General features: G+C 40.6%; 1 protein-coding gene across 1 annotated transcript; it reads left to right on the top strand.

Moving 5' to 3' along the window:
- Window positions 1–37: 37 nt before the first annotated feature.
- On the top strand, window positions 38–6,157 carry LOC119320010 (putative FBD-associated F-box protein At5g56820). The gene is made up of 5 exons (XM_037594156.1): window positions 38–296; window positions 411–1,281; window positions 1,791–1,946; window positions 2,026–2,235; window positions 5,960–6,157. Exons 2-4 carry the CDS (start codon window positions 412–414, stop codon window positions 2,227–2,229), a joined length of 1,230 nt encoding a protein of 409 aa, XP_037450053.1. The 5' UTR covers window positions 38–296; window position 411; the 3' UTR covers window positions 2,230–2,235; window positions 5,960–6,157.
- The last annotated feature ends 4,356 nt before the right edge of the window (window positions 6,158–10,513 follow it).

The raw sequence follows: 10,513 nt of genomic DNA, 5'->3' as shown, positions 1-10,513 counted from the left end.
TGTGCCATTGAGATCTTCCTCCTCCTCCTCCCAATCTCCTCCACCCAGATCTACTATATCTCTGAGATCTCGCCCCTTCTCCGCATCCCCCAATCCCCTCTACCGCCATGATCCCCTCTATCTCCTCCTCCCTCGCCCCTCCAATCCACTCCACCTAGATCGGCACTGAAATCGAGATCTTCTAGTGGGTGGTACGTCTTTCCGTCATTTGACCTCCTAATCGGCATACTTTTGGAGCTACCACGCCATGGAGTAGCACTTACCCTAATCCACCGTGCCACCCGTGGAGCACCCAGGTTATTTTTCTCCACAATTTCATCCTCTCATCACTATCACACCTCCCCTGATTTATTTAATAAATTGCTTGGTTTGTTCCCCCACATCACTATAACCTCCTACTAATTTTGCAGAATGGGTGATATAAACAAGAGGAAGAAATTAGCGCAAGAGAGTTATAATTTTGGAATATCAGACCTCCCAGATGATATGCTTGAGCACATAGTATCCTTCTTATCATTGAATGAGGCCGTGAGGACTTGTGTTCTTTCCAAGAATTGGAGCTACATATGGAAATTTGTGCCTACCCTACGTATTTCTGATATAGTCGATAAATGTAACAGCTTAATAGATAATTTTTTGCGTGGCCGTGGAAACACCGCAATCATTGTTTGTGATATCGAGTTGAATAATCTCGAGAAGGTAGAAATGCATGACACGATAGACACATGGATCTTTCATATCGTGAATCTTTGCCATGTTCAGGAGCTCAGAGTCATTAGCTGTATAGAGGATGATTTCCTACAATTCAGGTATCAAGCTCTCATCTCCAAGCACTTGAAGAGGTTAGAGCTTGATAAGGTTCGCTTACAAGCTAGCACTGTTGATTTCTCAAGCTGCCATGCATTGGAAGAAATAGATCTGATGTTTTGTTGGATTGAAGCAAATTACATTATATCAAAGTCATTAAAGCGCCTGATTGCAGTGCAATGTGAATTTGATAGTGTGGGTGCACGCACTCACATTTCTGTCCCCAGCCTCATCTTTCTTAAGTTAATTGATATTTGGCATTATACTCCTTTATTTGAAGACATGCCTTCACTTGAAGTTGGATATGTCAGTCTAGGCGAGGACTGTTTAGACTATTGTAACAATAATAAATCTTGGGGGTGTGATAATGTGGACTGCGGTTTTGGTTGCACTGATGGTTACAAATATGATAGCATTCTTCTAGAAGGTTTATCAAATGCCAGTTACTTGGAGTTGCTAAGTGAACCAAGGATGGTATGTTTGCACTTTTTGGTCATCCCTATTGCTGATATTGCCTTGCTCTTGCAATCTATGGTAGATTATCCACCAATTGAATTACTTATATTGTTTTGTAACCTTTTCTATTGAAGTAACATGCAATCAAAATGTATATATGCATTACTCTAACACTAGAAACAACATACATGTCGATTTCTACTATTATGTTCTAGTGGCTGTTATTTTGGATTTGTTGGAACACCATTCAAGAATATTAATCTATAGAGCCCTGAACACCATGTAACTTGAAACCATAAATTAGAGTTATTGTATTTTAAAAATCAGGACTTCTTTGCATATTGCCAACATTGGTATGTCTAATTATTTATTAGAGATACGAAGTGCATATTTTTTTTATTGCTTTCACCAATTTACTATAATCAACTTTGGCTATTACGTGTTTCAATACTAGAACACATGGCTTTCCACACTTGCATATACTTAATGCACCTAAAAATACATCATTCTTATTCTCTTTTATCTAGTTCATTTTTGATAGGGATTTGCGGCGATGCCCTACATTTCAAAACTTGAGGACACTGATACTCAACGAATGGTTTTTGGTTGCTAACCTCCATGGACTTGCATGCGTTCTTCACAACTCACCTTTCCTAGAGGAGCTGAATCTCCTACTTTTAAAGGTATGGCCACTATGACTATATCTTTTCTGAAAATTGATTGTTGGTTGGTAACATTTATGAATTTATTTTTCTACTCTAGGAGCCTAAAGAGGTGGTCGAATATAACAGAGACCATTATCAAGTGGAACATCCCCTATTAATGGAGAACCTTAAGGAAGTCAAAGTCAATTGTGAAAGACAATATATGTGGGTTCAGGAAATAATAAATATTTTGATTACTTTTGGTATATCGCCTGAGAAAATTATTGTCAAAGAGAGCCAAATGCATCCAGATGTCATTTAGCTATTGGTATGTACCCTGAATTCTAATTTATCTCCATAGTTTACCTTGTTTACAAATAATATTATGGGGGAACTAAATGTAAGATTTATATTTATTCGCAATAGCAATCTTAATGTTGATCCAAACAAAAATAAATATGTTTCCACATTTGGTGAACCAGAATGGAGGATGATACTACAAGTGGTGTACAATACGGTTTTTTAGAAATCATGTCAGAATGCGCCCATGATACTTTCCTGGTCATAAGTTGAAGTGTTCTTCTTGCATGCATTCCTTATATTACCTTTATAGATAGAACTTGACATGACACTGCTACAAGTTTGGAAAAATTATTAGCTATCATGGGTCTAAACATTTTTATAGCGCTTCTTCATGCACCATATTTATAAATCGATGTCTTTATGATCTTATGCACCAACCCGCATATAAATAACACCATATATGTTTGTTTACATCCAAACCTTCCTTGGTTTAAATATTGCTCTTTAGGTTGTGTGTGTTGCCCCAATCCATAACAAGAAATAGTTTAAGAAAGAAAATGAAGTGGTATAAAACACATGACATATGTATTTGGGAACAAATTACTATGTATAATTACATGTATCAAACACACAAAATTTACAACAAACTGATTGAAGCTAAATATGCAAGCCTCCACACCATACTTAAGTGCTTATATTATTTTGCTTTTTAAAATATCTTAAAATAATTCTAAGCCATTTGAGTTCACATCCTAAGATATACACACTTCTCTTATTGCTGAAGCGAATCATAATGTCTTTACTCATATAATTGTTAAGGATAGTCAAGCAGTTCACATAATGACTATCTTTTAGCGGAGAGCACGACCAGAAACATGCATATCACATATTGTTTAGAAACCACAGCAAAGATGGGTTGCGAACCATATGTTGTTAGATAGTTATAAGTCCTTGTATTTAGGATTCGCCACAAATGATACTTTAATTAACTGTGATACACAAATGTCAAAGATTGTTGGATCTAGGAGATTCATGTGATTTGTCTTGCATAATACATGATTCGATCTTGGATTTGTCATCTCTTAACTTGTCATCAACCCATCATCACACATATCATTCATCACATAACATGTCCATCACTCAAGAAAAATTGGGAACATACATAGTACACAGATGATAAACAAAGCATTCATCACACATAGCGTAATGGCATTTGTAGTCAATGATCGAAGAAGGGAGAGGGTCCATGTCAGTGATTAGTACACATTCGATCTTATGCCATTTTTAGTTGAAGTTGAAGTGATGGAGAGGATCCATGTCAGATATTAGTACACCAACGATCTTATGATCCACTAGAAGGTTGTTGACGACAATAGAGAGAAGGGTAGTGTACGGGTGTATAGGTCTATAACCAGGGAGGTATATCATACCAACATGAACAAACATAGTCCACATATGAGTGTCCAGACACATTACTCTAGTAACATACATTCAAGAGGTCCGAAAGATGGAAATGGGGTTTGTTGCCTTGTATTTCAAATATATCTCTGGAAGGGGAATAAAAGGAACGATATAATTTCCTGGCTAGCTTCCTCATGAATTTTTTTGGTCTTTGTTGACGAACTCCCCAACTTCCAGTGGTGTAGATGAGGAGGTGGGAGTCATTATGACCCATAAATGTCCTAAGTTTTCATTGGGGATTGCATGTAAAGGGTTGTGACTTTATCCAAGAATTGGGATAACGACTTACAAACCAAGTCCACATATCTTTGACAAAAATCATCACTTGTTTCCTTAAAAACACGCAAGCACCTAGTGGGGATCTTAGTTGCGAGCACCTAGTGGGCTAATCTAACTGCTCAGGTAGTCATCGGAGGTGTAACAGTTGATGATACCTTTGTTGGTGATGATTATTATATGTTTAACTGTCAAGTGAGTCTCTCTTGAAAGTGGTGGGAAGGAGCAGTAGTCATCTAAAGAAAAAATCATCTTCTCCTATGCTGGAGCACCGTGGGGGTTTTGTAGTAGAGGTAGGTAAATTTTGGGCCTTGAGCTAACCAAGATTTCTCGGCCGACATTAGGATGCAACACATCTACTTTTTTGAGCAGAGACGAGATGGCTAGCATCGCCCACTACCTCCACCCTATTGCTACTTATTGTAGTTCTTATGCATGAAGTAAGGTAGTCGAACACCTCCAACGAGGGATGAATTCCTACCCATAACTCACCGGGATGTGCAAATACCAACTATTATGAGATATATTTGGGGTTCAAAGTCACGAACTCTAAATATTTCTACTTTAAGTAGTCCAATTGGGCCATAATGCAATCCTCGGTGGGTTGGGGAACCAGTCCTTCTTGGCCAAAGACACCGCATCTAGCTTGTTGAGACGAGGAACCCTTAGTATAATGGCACATTTGTAAGCAGAGAACAGTGCATCCTCTCAGTTTATTACTAGACCAAAGTTTAAAACTGAATTCCTCTTCATCTACTTTTTGTTTTTATACATCCACGTAAAAGCCTACATATATGTACATAGTGGTGATGGTTGTCTCTCCTTGTGTAAAACACAAGGTATGCATCCTAAAGAACATAAATATAAAGAACTACTAGAAGACGGAAAGATATTAAAGTAGCCAAGAAATTTGCCCAACTTCTTTAAAATCTCAAAATAAAACATGATATTTCTACCAAAATAAGTCCTCCTTAGGGTGCACCATTAAAAATTATGATAAAATTATTTAAAAGCCTTCAAACATGAAACTAAGACATCAGATAATGTAGCCACACATTTCTATAAGGTCCAATTGCACCATTGCCCCATTTCACTCGAATTGTACATTTGCACCTTTCTTGACGCATTTAACGCTTTCAAATCTGACCACTCGTCATGCCACTGCTCAAATTAGGGGACTCAAGAGTGTATGCCAAGTCAACAATTAAAATACCAACCTTTTTACCCTTGCACAATTTCCCGACATCTTTCTTCTAGTTTGCATATATGGACTCATTTGACATCATGATTTGAATTCTTAAATATTATTAAAATTGTATTGATAAACCGTGATAGCAAAACATATGATTTAAATTTGATTGAATTGTATTAAACCTGCAACATATTGACATTCCACAAAGCCACAAAGAATTGTACCACTTAAGCATTATAAGTCCGGTCCCCAAAAGTTAAATAAAAACACCAAGGATGCCCTGTTTATAAGTATGCACTACTGGTATCCTTCAATTTCCCTGAATTTTTTTATCTTTATCTATCTTTTTTGAGATTTCTTAACCATAGGGAAACTCATTGCTTGTTCCCTACAAACTTATTGCTTCCCTTGGGATGAATTGGTCCAACCACCTGTAACATTTTCCTCTAGTGGCATGCATGTAAACCTAGGACATAGGTACCATTGGTTTTATAACTGATTTTTTTAAAACAAATCAGAGGATCAAAATTTGCCAAAAGAGGAACACCTACCAAAGGTTATCCATGGTACTAAAATAGGACTGGTAGGAGTCATAGTTGCAAAAAGGTCATCATAATCTCAACAAAAACATGGTAGTGGAACTAAAATAGGAGTCCTGACCTTCTAGGCGTAATATCATTCAATGAGAATTTTTTTTATCCATCAAGCATGTAACTAAAACAACAAGCAATGTGGCTTTATGTTTTTATATGGGCCAATTGCACCATTACTCATGTTTTCAACTCACAGCTCATTGCCTTTCCTTTTTTGCATTTTGCAGGGCTTTTAAAACTCCAAGATTTATTACTCCCCTACTTTTTTTAGTGAACTGAATCATGTATGTCAACTCAGCAATGGAGATATATTACCCCTGCACAAGTGCACCTAGTTTCTTATTGTAGTTTGCATACATATACATAGACCGTGAGTTGTATTCTTAAACTTGCACAAAAATATGCAAGGCGACAAATTGACAGATCTTGACAACAAAATGTATGTTTTAATTTGATTTGTATTCTGAATTTATTTTGAGATCATTTTACTGGCCAACCAAATCACCAAATGGTTTCCATAAAAGCATAAATGCATGTTCGGTCCAAGATGGTCCAACATAAGCAACAATACAGGCCTCGTTTATAAGTGTTTCACAATAAGATCCTCTTATTTGCGTAATGCTTTTCCCTTATCTAAAAAAAAGATTTCAAAACAATAGGTTATTAAAAGGCTTGTGTCATTCACGAGCTTATAGGTGGCATGGTCGATCATAGAGTTAGATTGCCATTTCTCCGACCAGATGAAAAAAATCACTATTAGCCAAAGTTAAATTTCGCTCGATGCAAATTAGCCACTCCCAGAACAATTAAGGTGGTTTAGTCTTCTTAAATGAAGTGGATTCCAACTATATGTTAATTCACCAATATCTTGCGGCACCATTTTTGAACAATGTGGCAGGCTGGGTGCGAAAAGGACAATATAAACTTACACTGTCATGTAGTGTGTCATGGTCTTTTGACGACATAGCTTCACCTGTTTCGGGCGCGACCACACCGTCCCGCCCCGTGTTGTGTACTTCCGGCGCCACTTCTACGCCTGGTTCTAGCGTGACCACACCATCACGCCATGTGTCTTGGTCTTCTGGCGCTACGACTTCGCCTGGGTTTACTAGCGCGGATGCACTCACCGGACCCGTGTCCAGCTGACCAAGATCATCTGGATCCTACTCATCCACTAGCTCGCACATCAGCATCATATCTCCATCGTCTCCTTCCTTAGCCATGAGCGCCTTCTGCTTCGGTGCTTCCTCACAGTTAGCCTTGAAGTGGCCGACGAGGGCACACTTATAACACCTTACTTTTCTGATGTCAAACTTCCTGCTTGGTGGTGCCGGCGCATCCTCATCATCCGAGTTGGCGAAGTTCTTTCTCTCCGAGCGCTGCTTCCCTTTCCCCTTCTTGCCGCTCTTCATGGATCCGCCTTGCTTGTCTTTCGACAGGGCGATCCATTGCTCCTTTCTTAGCATCAGGTGCTCACTCGCCTCCGCGTCGCCGAAACTGAGACGAATTCTCTTGTCATGGGGCTTGAACCTTCCGACGAGATCCTCAACTATGAGAGTTTTCAGGTCGAGACATTGCTTGATCGACGTGACGATCTGGATATAGCGTGCCGGCGCGGTGTGCAAAAATCGTCGGACGATCGCAACTTCTTCTAGAGTTGAACCATAGTTTCGTATGCTGTTGACGAGAGTCTTGAGACGGGAGGCAAACTGATCAGCCGTCTCACTTTCATCCATCTTCAGGCACTCATAGCTTCTTATCAGGGACTGAAGGTATGCTTCCTTGACACGGTCATGACCCTAGTGCAGGATCTTGATGGTCTCCCATGCCTCCTTCGATGATTTCTTTCCGACAAGGTGCTGCAGCACATCCTTCGGCATTGCGGAGTAGATCTCCGTTAACGCCTGACGATCAATCTGATACTTCACCGCGCCCTTCGCGTACTCAGCGCCGCCGGGGTCGACGGTTTCCCACAACTCAACCACCTCCATCTCGACCTCCATGTTCATCGCCCATAGCGCGTAGTTCTCTCGATCCAGACGGGAGAATTGCGACACCCCACCATCGGCATCGGTACTCCCGCTGCTGCCGCCATGATCTCCTTGCCTGTGTTCGACATGATCCTTCGAGTGCTTTCCGAAGATCACGAACGACAAACCAAGCTCTAGTACCAATTGTTTGCACTGGTCCCGTACGATGTGACACCGATGAGTACTTTCTGTCGAGGTGGCACGCATGCACAACCAGCTGCTTGATACGTTCTAGCCGGCCGAGTCTTTTGGCCAACACATGCATGTACAACACAACCAAGCATTGACTCAGGCAGGTGGATCGATTCTAGCTACGGCAGCTAGCTAGCTTGAACGAGTCGCTGGTTAGCTCGACAAGACGCATTTACAAAGACGCCGAGATTGATGGCTACAGGAGCGTGTCGCTCCCATTGAATATCTTTCTATTGAACTGGGTTTGGTACAATTATAGGGGCAGGTTACAAAGTCTATAAATAGCACCTAGGCTAGCTAATACCAAAACCTACACGGTGACGGTTCCAAGCCCGAGCCGGACTGGACAACATGGTTAATCCCAACAGTGAACACGCTGCAAGTTCAGTTAAATTCATCTTACTCAATTAGCAAATAACTCAACAGGATTCGTTAGATAGACTTAATTAAAGGAAATGCAATTGTGATTCAGTTTCGCAGTAGTAATTGATGACGGGTGTTTTTATTGAAAGGACAAAGTGAAAGTACAGTTGATTTTCGGAGCTGACAGTTGTGAACTGAAGCACAAGAGGATGTTGTAAGATTGTGTTTCTACGTAGGATGCCATGATGGAATCACATTCCCAGCTGCAGCCAGGCTTTTCGTGTTGCTCATCTTGATTAAGGCTTTTCTTGCGTAGACTGAATAGACCAAGGCACCGATACGGCACCAGCATCAGCACTGGTTCTGAAGCTGTGTTGTCGTGCCATGCAAGTAGTGTTGGTGTTGAAGCTGAATGAAAAACGAAAGATGCAGAGTTCGATCTGGGTGTTGTCGTTCCCTGCAACTGCAAGGAAAGTGAGCAGGTGTCAAAGATTCTGCACCATAAAATGGAAGCTTCAGATAAGTAATGCACAAAGAACATCAGTAATACTCGCTCGAAAAGGTGCAGATTCGGGCAATTGATCGGAAGGGATTCAGAAAACTTTGGAGAACATAGGGATGGAACTATGAATGAAAGGATCGATGTGGGGGTACTCACATTATTCTAAGCCATGACCCAAACGAAAATCTCTTTGGTTGCAGAGTTTTTTATGTGTCACTCCCTGCAAGTGACAAGGAATTCATGCTTCACACAAAATGACCAAAAAGAAATATAGTGCACTAGTAGATTGGATTATTGAAATTGTGAAGACTAAAGAGCAGGGCATCTGTAAGAAAGATGCATGCATGACCGGACCTCTAGTTTCAGTTCCTGCAGCTTCTCCACTTTCTGAAACTCCACTCATCTCTTTGCAACCAACAAGCATGCTGCCATTTCCCTTGCTCGCTGATGTAACAAAGCATTTGTTGTTAGTCTCATCATCGTCACCACATGCAAAGAACACACCAGATATTCCCTACAGCAACAAAAGTTCTGTCTAAAAATAAATTTATTCTTTGCATTAATGAATTTCAAATTGGCTTTCACTTGACACTACTAAATTGTATTGACTGAGCTATTTGATACTCTGCATTACAAAGTACGCATTGGAGGAATACACACATAACATACCACTACATATTGTACATGGTTGTACGGCCTTAGCAAAACAAGGAGAAATGAGAGAATTACCATGTCACAACAAGGAAAAAACTTATTGTGAAGAAGTCTGCATACTGTTTAAACAGGGTGTCTGTACCCCCACAAAAAAATTGAAGAGGGTATCTGTACACTACCATGTAGTCATGTGAAACTATTGTATACAAGCTCAAAAACAAAATCCAAAATATAGAATGTGTTAGAAGGGAGAGAGACGAATTGTTGCGGAATAGTTGTATTGCTTGAGCCTCGTGGGCATATATATAGGAGTACATGATCTACTTGGAGTAAAGGCAAGCCAGAATATTTCCTAGTCTAACCTATGTTTCCTAATACAATCACGTTACTCAACATCCCCCCGCAGTCACAATGGTAGCGATGCAGACGGTGAGACTGGAGAAGGATCCGAAGGCAAGCCGATGGACACCCCCCACAGCCGTAATGCACTAGTAGAAAAGAGGACTTTGGTTCAGGCCGGGTCAGCCCATTTGTCCCGGTTCAGTCCAGAACCGGGACCCATGGGGGCATTGGTCCCGGTTCGTGAGCCCAGGGGGGCGGAGAATACCATGTGGAAGTTGATTTCAAATGCTACGGGATTGTAAGAGATCTTAGCAGAACCGGGACAAATGGGGGCATTGGTCCCGGTTCGTGAGCCCAGGGGGGCGGAGAATACCATATGGAAGTTGATTTCAAATGCTAGGGGATTGTAGGAGATCTTACATATTGTATATGTATGTAGCCAGTAGCGTTGGATAGATAATACGAAAACTTGTTGTTCGACCAATCTCTCGGAGAAGGAGAGGTCTATCGATCACTTCTCTCGGTATGCACGACGAACTTCTGTACTTAATGGTTTCCTTCATTTTCTTATTAGCTAGCGTGTTGAGGGCCTCCCTATGTATAGTACGTAGTTCGACCAAGCACGGACATAAGACAGGACACTTCTCTCTATTAATTAGCTAGCTAACACAATATATGAAACACCTAAATTAACCCCC

The sequence above is a fragment of the Triticum dicoccoides genome, chromosome 6B (genome assembly GCF_002162155.2).
Source record: "Triticum dicoccoides isolate Atlit2015 ecotype Zavitan chromosome 6B, WEW_v2.0, whole genome shotgun sequence".
Lineage (NCBI taxonomy): Eukaryota > Viridiplantae > Streptophyta > Magnoliopsida > Poales > Poaceae > Triticum > Triticum dicoccoides.
The sequence above is the reverse complement of the archived record's forward strand: the minus strand, read 5'-3'. Positions and strand labels throughout refer to the sequence as shown.